The following is a 16,062-nucleotide window of genomic DNA, read 5'->3' as shown; positions in this document are numbered from 1 at the left end:
AATAATCAAATAATCTATTGATTAATCAAGTGAAACATTATCTCGTTCCATAGTAGCTACTTAAGCTAGCACAAGAAACATATGGAGGAGAAAATGCCAGTGTCCATCAGAGTACCTTCAGCATGCAGAAGCTGGCGGTCTGGACGTCCCCGGTCCGGTCCACGTAGCTCTCCATCAGATCGACGCCATCTTTAGTGAGTCCGGTCAGCAGGATTCCCTCCAGGTTTCCTGCCTCCTTCATCTCAGCGGTCAGTTTGTCGATGTAACGAGGCAGCTGCAGGGAAATCAGCAGCAGACTCAGATGAAGCTGCTTCACCACACGCGACTCTCGGCACGTCGATGTGCTGCAGGACGCTTCGCTCTGGTTACCTGAGCATCGCTGAGAAACATGCAGGCGAAGGCGACTCTGTCCCGGACGGCGACTTTGCTCTCATACTGAAACAGAAACAGAGGAAACGCAACACATTGCTTCTCTACCAGGACACAGAGGGGAGCAACTAGTTACATTTAAACGTAACTTTTTGGAAAATAAATTATTTTTACTACTTTGTGCTTTTTATTTCTACACTTACTTAAGTAAAATGTATGGATTCTCCAGCAACTGAATGAAAAACAAAAAAATTCCCCAGACACAGACCTTCAGTTGAAGTTTCATAAAATTTATATTGAAAGCAAAATATGTTTTTGCCTAATTTTGTTATTTTGTAATTGTATTACTTCTATTAACTATTTTCATCTTAAAATGCCAAATAAGCTCATTTTTAAACTCTTTTTAATCTTTTTCAAGCACATTTAACACCAACTGTTCAGGTAATTATTTAAAATTTTAATATTTATTTCAACCAATGAAAAAGGTGGAACATTTATCAGATTTGATTAAAGTGTGACAATTTTGTCACTAATATCCAGGAAGTTTTTACTCGAAAACTTTATTATTTTTCAGTAAAAGAAAAAAAAATCAGTAATAATCAAATATTACATTTAGCTAAATACAGCAGAGGTCATTGGAGAAAATTATTGCTTTTATTGCTGGGAATAAACTTAAAAACATTTCACAGAATTAAAAAAAAATGAAAATAATAAGCACAAACATGTAAATAAAAATTTAGGCAAACATAAAATATTGAATGTTTTTTTATTGTTGTGCAGGTAAAAGAGAAAAAAATTAACAATATTTTTGTTTTGTTTTTTATTTAATTTTGGCCCCTTAATACTTTCAGCCTGGGGATTTTGACCTTTGGACACAACTGCAATAAGTTTTGTTAATTTTCTTTTTTACCTGGAATAAATTTTATAATGTTTGATTGCATTCCTTATCATATTATCAGACCATAAAAAGTAGATATGCAGTTATTTTAAAGACTGGGTGGGAAGTCCTGCTTGTGTTTTAAACTTTGAGCCTGATCTGAAGTGGAAACATTTCTGAAGCCAAACATCCACAGCAGCTCATCATTTCTATAAAAATCCAACCAGCCCGGCTTCGAAATGACTCACTGGATCGTCTTATCTCATTACACGTTTTTACCAAGAAAAAGTTTGAGAGAAATTTCAGCTGGAAGGGAAAACAAACATGGATTCTGGCCTTTCTCCTTTACACAACAGTTTTATGACTTACAAAGCCAACAGTGGAAATGGAAAACAAGTCTCTTCCTGTGCACCTGAATTTTTTCCACATAAAACCACTGAAGTAATACCAGCCAATTTATTACTGTGTTAAGTATAAATAAACCTCCTTATGGAGTCAGAACAAAAGGGCTACTGTCTTGGCTTTTCTGTATCAACTAACTGCCTGACTAAAAGTCGAAGGCGCAGATATTTACCAGCACGCCGTCGTAGGCTCCAGGCTCACTGGTGAGGAAGGCGAACATGACGCAGAGGTAGGGGTTCTTCAGCTGCAGCCTCAGAGAGCTGCACATCTCCCTCCACAGGGACGACTTCTCGTCGGTGTAGCCCGACAGCGCCATGGCAACAACGTTCAGGTTCAGGTCCCCTGTAAGTAACACGAAACTATTGGTACAGAGTCGTTCACAGTCTGCTGCTAAGGAGGAAAAACGTCTGGAAACAACCGATGTAAGCCTTTATTTGTACTTTAGTTTGTTTGTCTAGAACAGGGGTCAAACTCAAGGCCCGGGGTCCAAATCCGGCCGCACAGCTTTATATGCGGCCCTCTGGACTCCAGAGCCTTTAAATACAATTTTATGAGTCAAATCAAGTCAGTTTTTATCTCTATACTGCCATATTGCATCAATTAGTCCCTCCAGTTTTTCAGGAATCCACAATCGCCAAAATCCATGCAATAATAAACAAATTCCCGAACTTTTGCATGCTAATAATAGTAATAATGTTTTTTATAAAGTGTTTTCAAACAAAGTGCTGAACAATTACAAGGAGATAAAACCAAAAGAGAGCAATAAAGTTTATAATGAATAAATGTGAAAAATTGTGAAAATTTCCAATAATTTGGAAATGTGAAAAATTCCAAATTATTGGAATTTTTGAGCAAAAATGGTCAAAAACATTGGGGTCAGGTGATGCTACCTCCCACCTGCAGGTGGCAGTATGGTGTAAAGCTATCCAGGAATATTTATCTATTTTGTACAGATGTGGTTTAATTACTGCTCTGAATATGTTATATTTATTCAGGAGATAACTATTTCTAATATGAATACTCTAGTTAATGATTAGTGAATTACTAAATTAGTTGACGATTATCTCAACAATCGATTAATCCGATTGCACAACTAAACAAAAGATAATAAAAACATTGTTAATCTGCAGATTACATGATGTTTTTTCAACGAGTTATTACATAAGTTGGTCGGGTTAAACATATTTTCTCTTGTGTAAGTGTGTGCAGAGGAATCAAACACTCAGTAGGAACTAAAGCAGCGGCTCCGGCTGCCACGGCTCTGTTGACGCTCCGTATCCACAGAACGGCTCCGTCAGTCGTGATCAGGAAACACAGCAGAAAACTCTTGACCTACATTAGTGAAATTTTTCCTCGTCACACGTGTGTAAACAGCAGCACCGTGAGCGCACTGTGTGCCGTGGAAAATATGACTCCGACCGCCACATTCTGCTTTATTCTCCCTATAAACTTTATTTTACTTTATTTAAAGATTCAGTTTGGTTTTTCACTTAATTTACAGCCTGTATTCATAACACATTTGGAAACACTGGCTGATTTGTTGAAGGGTTCTTCAGAACGAGTGATTCGCCCTCGCACAGATGGAAGAATATCTTTAATACAACCAATAAACCACATTAAATACAATGTGATCTATAAAGCACACTGAATACAAAATACAGAGTTTAATGAGTAAAGCAAGAAGAAGAGCACTGAAATATTTCCATAAATAAACTCCTAAAGCTCACAGACAGAGTTCCTGGAAGCTGCACTGGATACCATATTAAGGCTTTTGTATTGAAAATAGGACATTAAAGTGTATAAAGTTAAGTGACTTTACTTTTGGTAACAAAGTGTAACTCAACTGCAAGCATATCCGATTAATATCCCATATTGTTGCGTCGTTTTTTTGATACCTTATCTATATTTTATCAACTTGGATAGTATTTTAAAGTTAGTTTGTAACCAGTTTGTCTATTTAATATAATTTATTTGTTGGTGCTTTAGTACAGCATATTGAACAGGCACACGATATCAAATCATGGCTTTAATTACAGATTTTTGATAATTATTAAGTCAGTAAGTGAGATATTTAATTAAGCATGTCGTCATGAGATTTCTGTTAAAAGCTGAAAATATCAGTTATGAGAGAAACTCTTTACCAAAGAGCTTCTTGTTTTAGTTGAGTTTGCTGCCACCTACTGGCTTAAAATGGAAATATATTTGAGCATCAGAGGAGAGGAATGCATTTTGTTTCCATGTTCACAGTCTCCATGCTGGATAAGTTTAATGTTCCAGGTCTTTACAAGCAGAATTCATGTCATTACAGGAAATCTAAGACTTTATTGTGAGTTATATTTCCTCTGGAGGACGCAGACAGTTTATTCTGTAGTACAGAAATGTATTCGCCGTGTTCACTCAGCCTCGACGCTCCGCTCACCTTTTTCTGTGACGGCTCCCTTGCTGAGGATCTGGATGGCGCGGCGGATATCCAGGTTGAAGAGAGCGATGGCCGCCGCTCGCTCCCACTCGCGTTCCTGCTCCAGAGACCGCAGGAAGGTTTCCACGTCGATGTCGGGACCGCGGCTGATCCATCCGCAGAGCCGCAGGGCGAGGCAGCGCTCGTCGCTCTGGAAGCGGGTTACATCCGTCTGCCGGTCCGAGCCGCTCCAGCACCTGCGGCTCTCCGTCGTGCCTTCAGGAAGACAGAGAATTAAAGAGGAGTGGCAGTAACAACCCAGATGGATGTTTCAGGTCAGCGATCTGTTTTCTTACCTGAGCTCGTCTTCACAATGTTCTTGATGCCGGAATAAACCACAAACTGCTTGTTTCCCTGCAGTTTCAGCTCCGCATCCTCTGAACACTGCTTCATATGTGATACTTGGATAGGAAACAGTACAAATGTTCCAGTTTTGATAAAAGAGGAACCGATGTGTATTTATCCCATTAGTGGTATTGAGAATAAACCCAATCCATAACGGCAGATCTATTCAATCCTCCAGAGCGCTGCTGCTGGAGTTCTGACTAAAACCAGGAAGATACGACAGGTACCAAGACAAGTGCGACAGGTTTCCTAGTGAAAGGATATAGAACAGGTCGAACCATAAAGACCTGAGCTGTGGGTCGCTCCCTCCGGCCAGCAGGTGGTTCCTCCAAACCTGGACGGTGTCGTGTCCGTACCTGGACTGAGCGCGCTCCCTCATCTTGGTGGCGATGTCCTTCTCGGCTGCGCCGTCCGTCCCTTCGGCCTCGTCCTCGACGCAGCTGTACAGGTGTCGGCCGCAGGCCCACATGAGCGACGCCGTGGAGCTCCAGGCCAGAGAGATGCGCTCGAACACGGTGAAGTCGGTCATGACCCGGTTGGCGGCGGAGACCACCACCATGCGGTTCTGGGAGGAGGGGTGCCAGGCGAAGCTGCCGATCTGGCTGTCGCAGGGCTGCACGCTTCGCTCGATGATGGTGGGCTCCGTCTCGTCGCCGATGGGGGTGGGAGTGTGCTGCATGTCATACAGGCGGATGATGTTGCTGTCGCGCGTCAGCGTCGCCAGAAGGCCGGTGCGAGTCGGACACCATGCCACCTGGTGGTCAGAGAGGAAAACTGGGATCAACAATATAAAATGGACGCAGTAAATCAGTAGAAACATCTGTATCGGCCCATATCTGTCAGTTTGGAACGTATAAGTGTTGGTTGGGTAACTTAAACTGTTCTGACGTTAATAAACAATCTAACTTTCTCCCACAGTAAAGTTCAAGCACTTTACAAGCACTTTTAAGGTAAGTTTTCAAACTTTTCCAGCACCACACTTTGGAGATAAAAACAATGCAAAAGAAGTAGGAGTGAACTGATTACAGTTTAATGGTCGATTGCTGATTACTAATTTTAAAAAAGTCCAACCTGCCGATTCCGATTTTGGCCAATGCCAATTTTTTTGTGTCTGAAATGTCGCTAAATATACAAAAACAGCAAAACTCTCTAACTGCAGAGCAGAAGAGAACAGTGGTTGAGCTTTAGACCTTAGCTGAGGTTCAAAAGATCAACTTCACATGTATCAGCCGATCAACAATCTCCCAAAATGAAGGAAAATGGCCAAAGTAAATCAGTGCACAACTAAATTTAAGTAATAAAGACAGTTTTAAATGTGTGATTATATGATGTAAATATCCCTAAATTAATTTTTTTATTTGCTTGAATCCCTTTTTGGGCTTTATCGCCTTTACTTAGTTTTATCTAAATATATCTTCTGGTTTTATGTTTGATGTTTTTATTTTAAGTGACCATTTGTTGTGTGTTAAATGGCAGTTTGACAACAACTACCATTTAACACATAAATGGCAGTTTAACACATAAACTGCCATTTATGTGTTAAACTGTTTTTAGCAGCCCCTCTGAGAGCGGCACAAGGTGTACATGATGTAAATAAGAACATGTTTTAAACGTGCATTTTTTTTCCATTATGTGATAAAACTAAAGTTGTTTTTAGATATTATTTTAAGTTGCAAACGTAAACTTTTCTAAGTTTGGATTTTTGGCTTAGACTTTTTATAATGTGTGCATTTCCAGCTCTTACAGTGAATTTAAAGGCTTTTAAACCTGAATGTTCATCAGTAAAGTCGCCCTTATTTGTGAGGTATGCTACGTATAACATCATTTATTAGAGTTATTAATGTAAAATGTTGTTTTGAAACATCTCTCACACATACCTGAATAGTCAGAGAACAAAATACTGATTTAACAGAATTTTCTTTAAATGTTCTATTTTAATAACATTGTTTAACGTATAAAATATAAGACAATCTTTATTTCAATTACACAGATCAAAATGCCACTGAGAAATTTGGAATAATAAATAATAATTACATTCAAATAATCCAAACAAATTGTGGTACAGTAAATAACCTTCCTGCTCAAATTAAAAGCTTAAACACAATAAAAAAAAGTTAAAAAATAAAAAATAAAAAAATGTCCACAATAATTTCTCTGGCATTTAGCAAATAGAAATAATTTTGGTAATTCTCCCAGACCTAAAACAAGAAAAGTTTTATCTTCTCTCACTTCAGACAGTGATAAAAAAAAATATGTGTGCATCTTTTTATGATTTATTTATCACTCATAACTTTTTTCAGAAGTGAAACTGAAGTTTTTATTTTTGCATTCTGGTATAAAGTAGAGAAAAAAACAGCAACGTGAATCTCTTTCAAAGACTTTTATAACCGATGAGTGCCACTGCTCTTCTTAAACTGGACCTTGTACCTTTATTATGTTTACTTTTTTTATTTTGTTTATTCAGTTTGATGATCATGTCAAACTTTTCTCTTGTAACGTTAAGCCTTATTTGTTACATTTCCTTTAAAAATAAAGAAGTTATTAATCTTGAAGAACTTCCTGCTTGAATAAATCAATAAAACAGAGAAAACGTCAGGCCGTACCTTGGTGAGAGGCTTTGGCTGCTCTGTGAGGGTCAGCACCGGCTTCTCAAACTTCCTCAGGTCCCAAATGGCCACCTGGCCTTCGAAGAAGGACGCCACGCGGTCGGGAAAGTGCGGATCGACCGTCACCCCCTGGATGGCCTTAGTGTTCACAAACGTTTTCTGGCTCGTGTTCCTCAGGTCAAATATTGCGAGGTTTCTGTGCATGCCAGCCAAGAGCAGCTTTGTGTCTCGAAGCAGCCAGCAGAGGGACAGGCAGGCGTCGTTTTGGCCCAGCTCATACAGCGGCTTGGTCACCACTGTGCTGGAGTCCAGATCGACAGACGAGAGGCGGATTTTCTCAGCTGCTACGCTGGTTTCTGGGGCAAATTTACTGCTGATATCCCATATGAGGACAGAGAAGTCTGCACGGTGCTTATCCAGCCCAGCTGCCAGTAGGTTGCTGTCCACCGGGTTCCAGGCCAACGTGTTGCACTGCCGGGCATGCTTGGGCACAAACTCTTTTCCCACCAGCTCTTTACACGTAGAGTTGTGGTTCTGGCCCAAACTGGTGAGCACGACTCTGCCGTTAGCTTGTCCCACAGCCAGCAAACATTCAGGCTCATGTTTTGGGTACCAGGCCACACATTTCATGTATGGAGTGTCAGAGTTTATGGCTAGTAATGTAGCAGCAGTTTCCTCAGAGAGGGAGAGAGTGCCGGGTTTTGTTTCGGTGCTGCCCACAGGTCCGATGCTGTACAGGCCCAGCTCAGAGTCGCAGATGACGTAGCGGTCCGGGTGGTGAGGAGACCACAGGATGTCCGGCTTTGAGCCACTCATGATGGAGAAACAGCGAGGAGGATTTCAGGAGAGTCCGTCTTCTGCAGCCTGAAGAACGTCACACAAAGAGACAGAAGAATTAAACATATAAATTTAAAAATTAAGAATCTCTAGTCTCAGAAAAAACAACAGCATACATGATAAAACTAATAAAACAACACTTTGACTGTGTTACATGTAAACTATTTATTTATTTTGAACAGACAAAAAGTAAAAGCAAGAAAANTGACTGTGTTACATGTAAACTATTTATTTATTTTGAACAGACAAAAAGTAAAAGCAAGAAAAACTAAAAAATAAAGCAAATTATCAAAGCCACTGACATGCAATTTTACATTATTTTTAAAAAGAGCATGTAGAAGATACAGAATCTTATTATTTCCTTCCCCTCTCATACATTTAAAACATTTAAAAGTTGCCTAATTTTGTTACTTTGTAATTATGTTTTATATATATAAATTTATTTTCATTTTGATCCTTAAATTCCAAAATTTCCATATAACCATGTTTAGTCCACATGATTATATAATTTTAAAATATTAAATCACTGATATTTTGGTCAGTTACTCAGTACTTGAGTCGACTTTTTACAATTTTGTTTTTACTTACTTGAGAAATTTCTTGGATGGCTACTTTTTACTTTTACTTCAGTCAAAAATAAGTTGAACTCTTAGTTGAATAGAATTTTTGGGTACCCGTCTCTGGTTATTTTTTTCTCTCATTTTAGTCTTTAAAACATCTTAATTTGTACATAATTTAATATTTTTGTCTATTGAATTACATAATTCTTAACTAATCGATCAGATGTTATGCTAAAATACTCAGGCCTAGAGAAGCTTTTCTACTAAGTACTTTTTTTACACTTAAGTAATTAATTAGTATTACTAATGAAAGTAGTGCTACTCTTACTTTAGTAAAATGCATAGTTTCTCTAGCTACATCTACTTGTAAACTCTATTTTTACTGTCAATCACCAACCAGTACGGATATATCTGGTAATGGAGAACTGTGTGTTTTGCTCAGAGACCGTTAGACATGTGACACACGGGTCCATAAGCGTTCACTGTCCTCTTAAAGTCACAGCAACGTGTTCATTAGCTGAAATATCACTGAAATTTAAGCAACTAACTTTAATCCGAGAAATCAAAACGGCGCTAAATGATTAATAAGAGTAAAGTTCCTACAAATTACATTATCAATGTGTGGCTAAATCGTTTGGAGGATCACAAAAAGCCAAATGTTTCACTCGGTAGAAGAAGAGTTCAAAGTTTGTTGACAAGCTAGCACCGAGCTAATGCTATGGAGAGCAGTTCAACCGCTTCTAACAGCTTAATACGGAAGTCAAAACTATTTTTACGATATACGACTAACAACAGTACTTACATCGAGAGCGACTAAACTATAGGAAGTTTTACGTTTTGATGCACACATGTCTCCAGAAGGAAGGTTGCAGCACCGCAAAGATGTTGTGGGTTACACCAAAACAAGTCCGTGTTGTGTGACATGTTCACCACATCAAGTTCCGCTGGGTGGAGCGGCTTATCATCAACGGAGTGGTAGAAAATATTTACTTTAATGTAACTGGACGAACCGTTGATAATTTTAAATGCGAAATTTTACCATTTCGTAACTGAATTAATACATTTATTATTAAAAGCTGTTCTAGATTGATGAAAGAAAAACCATATTTTTCATTTTTTTTAAAATACTATGGCTCTGCTGACTCTTATAGACGAATTCAGTTAATACATAAATAATAAATAACTTTAAGAAATATTTTTCTTCTTTATGCTAATTTATTGATAACCTCTCAGTTTTTTCTCTCTTCAATTCATGAATACTTACAAATAATTCAGTTATTTTGACAGCACAATATAAAATGCCCTCTAGTGGGGATCACCACTAGAGGGCGCCGAATGCGACCAATTTGATAAAGAAAATGATCCAACACCTTTTTAGAAAACTGAATGTCATGAATACTACCTGAAGCAAATAAATGTTTTTAAATGTGTTAGTTTCTGCCATGGGAGTGTAAAATTCACCCCTGAAATGATCAAAACCTGAGTAGAATATAACTAAAATAACTATTATTTTATATGTATTTATCTATCTTCTTCATGAATACAGACAGTTTCATAAGCTACAGGAATGTTTTGAAGACATAAAAAACTGGATTATTCTACAGATAGAAGTTATCTTTGGACCAGAACCTCTGAAACAGAAAGTCTGCTTTCGCAATCATTTGAGCCTTGACAGCATTAAATAAAGAACCTGTGTTGTTTATTTAATGAAGTTAAATCCCATAATTAGCAGGTTTATCAGATTTTCTTCATTTATCTCTTGAATATTTCCAAAATTAGAAACATCCTGTCCAGAGGTGATGATAAAAACTAATCCATGCATTTGTTACTTGAAAGCTGGACTATTGTAATTCTTTACTATCAGGAAGTCCACAAAATGCAGTTAAACTGGGAGTTTTCCTCTCCTCTGTCGCCACATGTATGACAGACTGATTAAAAGTCAACGACACAACGCAAAGGATTGTCGACTGTCGCTGCGTTCCCATCCAGGAGGAGTGAATGGTGCAAGTCAAAAAGCCAGTCTGCTGGGTTTCCTTAGATAGGAAACATTTAAAACTGAATAATAAACTGAGTTTTACTGCATTGTTTAGCAGTAGTGTTAGTTTATTACATTGCTAAAATATATTGTCTTTTTTGTCATCCTTCAACATAAAAATTTATCTTTAAAAACCAAAGTTTAATTATTGTCAAGCAAAAAGTAAAAGTAATTTGTGATAATGTGAGTTCTTAAAGTACTTTATTATGAAACATCTTAAAGTGATAAAACTAAAAATCTTTAAATGTTTTCGTCAGATTCAATTAGAAATGCCGGTGTAAAAAATAAAAAATAATCCTTCACTGTAAAATACTCCAAGTTTCTCTTAGTGTTGATCACATTCATGGGATTTTAAATGTACAGAAAAATAACCCCAAAATGTATATAGTTCTGGAAAAAAATAAAATAAGAGCCCACTGTGACAAAGTGGTTCAGTTTGTGTTCACCACTTATCCCTTATTCTTTCTCATTCACTTACTTTCTATATATATAAAGTTATAATGATTAATTTAAACATTGCAACTATGTATATAGTTCTGGAAAACAAATAAGAGCCCACTGCACTGAATCCTATAGAAAACCTGATGGTTGTTCCACCAAATGTTGATTTCTCAACTCTCCCCGAGTTAAAACATCAGTATTATTGTTTCTAAATTAATTTGAACTTGTTTTCTTTGCATTATTTGAGATCTGAAAGCATGGCATCTTTTCTTATTATGAAGCCTACGCAAAAATTCAAACTGGACGCTCTATTCATCTCACCTACTCAGCCAAGCATCTCTTCATGCGCCTCGACTCCAACATACCGGTGACGGTCTCCTCCTCCAATCATCAAGCGTCGCTCCCTTGATAAGGTCCAGGTGTTTTCCGCTCCTTGGCTGAGCTTCAATCTTCCTCCACCCTCCGCCTTCAGCTCAAGTCTTCTTCACCATCCTCTCCACCACCGGTGTCCGGGCCCGATCGGGGAAGACGACCTTCATACGCAGCGGCTCATTCTCCAGCGCATATCTTCCTCCTGGGTCCGAGTGCTACATACTTTCATTTCAATTAAACTTTCTAAAACCACCATCTCTCTCTGTGTCTGAGTCTTTCCAGGCTGAATTGACCATTTATCATTTTCTCCAAATAAATACTACATTTTTGCTTGGAATCTCGGGGACGCGTAGTCAGTAGTTCAAAGAATAAACGAACAATGTTCATTTTACCCAAATATATACCTATAAAGAGTAAAATCACAGAAACTGATCATTTTAAGTTGTCTAATTTTTTCCAGAGCTGTATATAATTTTTTTTAATCAATGTCAACTTTATTTTTTTATTGCACTTCACAACAAACAGGCTGCACCAAAATCCAAAAACAATACAATAATAAGTAGTAGTAGTAGTTAAAAAGAAAAACATGCAGAAGACATGAGCAAAATTATTAATTAGCTTTTTAAAAAAATCAAAAAGATTTAAACAAATCCCAAATGACTATATTTTCACATTGTTTGAATGATATTCAGATGAGCCCAATAACTTGTAGTTAAAAGCAGGATGTTCATCTCTACTGTTGTCCCATTATTGCTGAGGTTTCCTGACAAATTTTAAATCAACGCTCTACCAAATCTGACTAAACTGTATTAATCTGTGTAATTAGATTAGATTAGCCAAAAATTGTACTCCAGTAGAAGAAGCACTCAACATATTTTTACTCAAGTGAGTCTGAAGTTTGCAGATTCCTTCCATCGGCTTCTGGAAACCAGTCAATAGTTAACAAGACAGTTTCCCCATAATATAAGTGAAATAATCTGCAAGTGGAACCAGAACTTTTTCAGCAATATGGAGGAATTACTAACTTCTGTATCTTGCCGAAAACTTACTTTTAACTTTTCGGCGTGTACAAAGTTATTTGCCCTAGAAACTAGACCAAAGGATTTTGTGTTTTTGCAGTGAATTACATCAAATATTCATCATGTGAATGTGTAGCTTACGATTTTAGTTCATTTTTATCAGCTTCATATTGTGAAATAACAAAGACCAACATTTCTGTGACTCACCCAAGATTAAAAGGTTGGCTGTAAGCCATGGCATATCAGCTCGCCTGCTGCTCCTCTGGTCATGTCAGTCGGGTTTATAAAAACCCGATGTGGGAACGGAGAAATGCCCCGAAGAGCCTCCGATGAATGAACAAGAGTCACTCACCATCACTAAATGAGGTAAAGCAACATTCCAGTCCATTTGAAACCTTTTTCATTTTGTTTAAACTTTTATTTTGTACTTGTTTGCAGACAAACGCAACGTTTTAGCTGCAGTATTTGACATCATCAGGTAGAAGTGGATCTAGTACCCAAAAATTGTACTCAAATAAAAGTAAAGTAAGAGTAAAAAAGTATATGGTAAAAAGTCTACTCAAATACTGGTCAAATTATCAATCATTTAATATTTAAAATTGCATCATCAGATGGAGCAAAATATGAAGTTCAGTGGAAATTTTGGTATTTTAAAGACCAAAATGACAATAATTCATATAAGTAACAAAAAATAATAAGGTCATGCAAAATATTTTTTTTCCAAATCTGTTTCTTTCAATAAAAAACTTTTGAAACTTTAACAGAAACTGCAGGTGTGTGTCTGGTGAATGTTTGGTTAAAACATGTTTGTTTCTCATTCAGTGGGTAGAAAATCAAGTAAGAGCAGAAATACTTCACAATAACATTACTAAAGTAAAAGTAAAAAGTACAGCGTAGTGAAAATAATTCTAAAAAAGTAGGTGTAATGGAGTAAATGTAAGTAGTTCCTACCTGACTTTGCTGTTCAGTATTTAAATCCAAAGTGAAAGTTGTTGTTTACCTGCGGTTCTATGAAATGAATGACTAACTTCACTTAAATTAAACGTGTTTTAAACATGTATTTCTTGTATCAGTCTCTCCACCTGCTGCAGCTGCTCAGTTTGAAAATGTCCCTGCACAGAGGTCCAATCAGAGGCCTGGGGCTTGGGCTTCTCCTGCTCGCTCTCACGCAAGGCGCCTCAGGCCAGAGGAGGAAGGAGGCAAAAAGTAGCAACTACAAACTGCAAGACGACGGAGGGAATGGTCTCTTTCTTACGAAGTCTTTGTATCCCATTGGTGAGTTTAACTTACTTCATTATTGAAAGATTAAAAGGGGGAACATTTATTTATTGGTAGGTCTTTAAAAGTCATGCTCAACCTCTTAATGGTTTATTTTTCCTCTGAACGAACTCCAAAGGACTTTTTGTTTCCAAACTTTCACCCACATCGGGCTCTTGTACTTATATTACTGACAGCTAATCAAAAACACACACACAAAAAAACACAATCAACTAAAACAATTACACACTTCACACCAGGTACAATTAATTCACTGCAAAAACACAAAATCTTACAAAGTATTTTGGTCTAGTTTCTAGTGCAAATCTTAATGCACTTGAAATAAGACAAAACTAACTTAAAAGTAAATTTTCAGCAAGATGTAGGAGCTTGTTTTAAATCAATAATTCATCAATATTGATGAGGAACTACCAGTTGAATTGGCACATTGTTTCACTACGATCAAGACATTTTTCCCTTGTTAAAAGTGAAATAATCTGCCTACTTTTTTGTCAGTACTAAGGTCTTGTAGACTTAAAACAAGCTCCTCAATGTTGCTGAACAGTTGTTCGTAATTTAGTTTTGGCTTCTTTCCCAAGTGCATTAAGATATTTGCACTAGAAACTAGATGAGAATTACTGGTAAGATTTTGTGTTTTTGCACTGTTAAACTCCTTGATAGAAAGTTATCAAAATCAACAAAAACGTTGCCTTGTAAACCACACCTCAACCTGATTTTTAACAACACGATCATCAATTCATAAACTTCAAAACCTATTTCAGTATAATCAATTCATATCATTCAATGAATTGACCTAGAGGGGTAAAGATGGAAAAATAAACTTCCTCTGCTATCAACAATATAAATCCACCACTAAATCTAAAACAAACCAGGGTAATAACTCACAGGAATCACCTAAATTATTAGATATACTAATGAAAACAACTAATACCAGTTATCCAGACTATTTTAAATAAATACACAAATATTTAGTCTTCCTTCGAAATCATACTTCACTGTGCAAAGTTAATATAATATTTTTACACTTTTTGTCTGTTCACTTGTTCTTACTGACCTTATTCTTCTTGCTAACCTCATAATAAAGAAAAAACTAACAGAAATGTAGGACAAATCTGATCTATGGAACCCTAATATTATATAGCAAACACTCCTGAACCATCAGGATATCAATTTCATGACAAAGAAGCCATCCTGTAGCTTTGTATGACACATGCAGCAAATCCTGCGCAGTTTTTCCAGCGCATCCCTTTGAGGTCAGGAAAACACTTTGTTCAAACTAATGGCAGCTACTTTTCTAGAGCGGATGCAATCTAAAGCCGTGTGTGATGTGTGCAACCAAGACTGCCAAGAAATGTGCACATCTTTTGTTTTTTAGCAGGTTTTAGTAACTTGTAGAAAACCCATCAGTGAAGAGAGAGGGGTGACAGGACCCAAAAGAAATATGTCTGTTGTCTAGGGCTGTTGTAAAATAATATTTTTACGATTATCTGAGGGATGGATGTCTCCCTCAGCGCCGTTCCTGCCGTTCGCTCCAAAACCGTGACAACTCGATTCCGACGCCACAAAACCTGTCGCAGTACAACCATCACACCGCAAAACGCCGCACGATTCAACACCATGCTGCTAGCACTTCACAACAACTCATAGGCGGAAGTAAGAGCGCTGCCCACCACAAATAATGATCCGGGCGGAACACAGTGCACTACATAACAAAACATAATTTAACGAAGCTTCCAGGCAGATACATTTTCCTCGAGGAATTTTAATAATCGAGGTACTCGAATTATTCGAGGAATCGTTTCAACTCTAACTGGGACTTAAGTTACTTATGAGCAAGAAAGCATTGTCACAACTGAAAGGTTTTTGGTTAAAGATCCCAAGTGTAACGAGCCACAAGAGAAAATCAGAGAGATTTTTAATGACAATGAATGTGAAATTCAGGATAAAATCTATCAATAAATGAAAGAAGACAAGGAGCTTAAATACCAGGGAGCTGAATTACTGGAGGTGGCTGATTAGAAACAGGGAGCATCTGTGAGGAGGGACTGGGGAGGCAGGCTGAGGGAGAGCAAAAGACAGAGCAAACATAACAAAGGAGAGAGGAATAAATAATCTAAAAGATAGAAAAAATAAATTAAATAAGAAATGACTAGTCAAGTAAGATCTAGCTGTAAGTAAATAAACAGCTGGAAAAGACTGATTCAGCATAAAGCAAGAGTGTCTGAAACAGAAATAATAACTAAGGCAAAGCATAAAATGAACTAGTGATCGAAAAAGCAGATCCTGGTTTTTTTGGTCGTATTGAAATATTTCACAAAACTGCAATGGAAACACTTTTTTCACATCACACACATGATGAACAGCCAGATGCTTCCGCTGGTGCAACCAACGAAGAAGATGACAGGAAGTAGTTGGAGGATGATAGTGTGGCATGTTTTTTAATGACTTATCACACGAACAAAC

General features: G+C 37.4%; 1 protein-coding gene across 1 annotated transcript in view; it reads right to left on the bottom strand.

The window, feature by feature from the left end:
• The window catches only part of mios (missing oocyte, meiosis regulator, homolog (Drosophila)), a 14,641-nt gene extending 5,261 nt beyond the window's left edge, over positions 1-9,380 (bottom strand). Inside the window, exons 1-8 of the mRNA XM_007573506.2 lie at positions 9,257-9,380; positions 7,055-7,921; positions 4,716-5,205; positions 4,403-4,501; positions 4,068-4,322; positions 1,821-1,990; positions 370-435; positions 116-274 (exon numbers count right to left, since the gene is read on the bottom strand). Of these exons, the coding sequence (XP_007573568.1) occupies positions 116-274; positions 370-435; positions 1,821-1,990; positions 4,068-4,322; positions 4,403-4,501; positions 4,716-5,205; positions 7,055-7,873 (2,058 nt within the window). The 5' untranslated portion in view covers positions 7,874-7,921; positions 9,257-9,380. The remainder of the gene's footprint in view (positions 1-115; positions 275-369; positions 436-1,820; positions 1,991-4,067; positions 4,323-4,402; positions 4,502-4,715; positions 5,206-7,054; positions 7,922-9,256) is intronic.
• Positions 9,381-16,062: the final 6,682 nt, after the last annotated feature.

This window comes from Poecilia formosa, unplaced genomic scaffold, assembly GCF_000485575.1.
Source record: "Poecilia formosa unplaced genomic scaffold, Poecilia_formosa-5.1.2 Scaffold331, whole genome shotgun sequence".
In the NCBI taxonomy this organism is placed as follows: domain Eukaryota; kingdom Metazoa; phylum Chordata; class Actinopteri; order Cyprinodontiformes; family Poeciliidae; genus Poecilia; species Poecilia formosa.
Note: the sequence above shows the minus strand (reverse complement) of the source record. Positions and strands in the feature narration are given on the sequence as shown.